At 30.1% G+C, this 1048-nt stretch overlaps 1 protein-coding gene across 1 annotated transcript; it reads right to left on the reverse strand.

Moving 5' to 3' along the window:
* Window positions 1–410: 410 nt before the first annotated feature.
* On the reverse strand, window positions 411–437 carry CBG26258 (the record flags this gene model as incomplete). The annotated part of the gene is made up of 1 exon (XM_045244899.1): window positions 411–437. One exon carries the CDS (start codon window positions 435–437, stop codon window positions 411–413), a length of 27 nt encoding a protein of 8 aa, XP_045100467.1.
* Between the last annotated feature and the right edge of the window lie 611 nt (window positions 438–1048).

Below are 1048 nucleotides of genomic sequence, written 5' to 3' on the forward strand. Positions count from 1 at the left end.
TACAGATGACGAGCAGGGAAGGAGATGGGGACTTGTTTATATGGAAGGTTCTTATCACCTTGTTATTCACTAGAGTCGATATCATACACAGCCTCCATATACGAGAACAGTGATTAAACAAACAGAGTGACAAAGACTTTCCCGCCAACCTAATACTTTATTTTTCGTTTTTTCCGTTTTTCCGTTTTTACGATCTCCTTTCTTTCTGACCTTTTTTTTTCTGGACTCTTTTATTATTCCGTATTACATACTAAAACGGAAAAACGGAAAAACGGAAATACGGAAATACGGAAATACGGAAATACGGAAATACGGAAATACGGAAATACGGAAATACGGAAATACGGAATAATAAAAGAGTCCAGAAAAATAAACATGAAAAATAAAAAGTATAGCCCAAAAATAGACAGTCAAAAAATATAAAAATACTTGAGCATCTTTCTAAATTTACCACTATCTGCTTCACTAGTCTTATCAATAATCAAAAAAGAATATTTCTCTTTCCAAATCTCAGTAACCATTTCTAAAAACTTAGGTTTATCTAATTCACTACAATGATCTCTATAAATATAATCCAAATTCAACTTGTCCTGAGGAAACACTATAAAAAAATTAGCGTTCTCTCTGATAGTATTCTTAGGAAGTTTAATATAGCTTTGAGAAATGTAAAAACAATCAATGTTATTATGTCTACCTCTAGTGTAGTACTGTTCTATTTTATTTTGTTTCTCCAACATTAAATCATCAAATATTATTAAAGTCTTTTTATTAGATCAATAGAACTTGGATCAGGAATATCATCTAAACTATCTGAAGTGTGAATAGTTATTTCTTGTTTATCTTTTTTCTCAACCATAAAATTCTGATTCTTAAAGCATTCTCTAATATCTTTTTTACTCAATCCATTTTCAAAACCATTTATAAGTGCTTGGTAACAGGGCTGAAAAAGTGTAGTTGAAAATATATACAAGTTGTCATAGTCTAAATAATCATCTCCTTCAAATTTATCCAATAGTAAATTCATTAGCAAATTGGTTTTACCACATCC

Source organism: Caenorhabditis briggsae (genome assembly GCF_000004555.2).
Source record: "Caenorhabditis briggsae complete genome, chrIV, whole genome shotgun sequence".
NCBI classification, from domain to species: Eukaryota; Metazoa; Nematoda; class Chromadorea; order Rhabditida; family Rhabditidae; genus Caenorhabditis; species Caenorhabditis briggsae.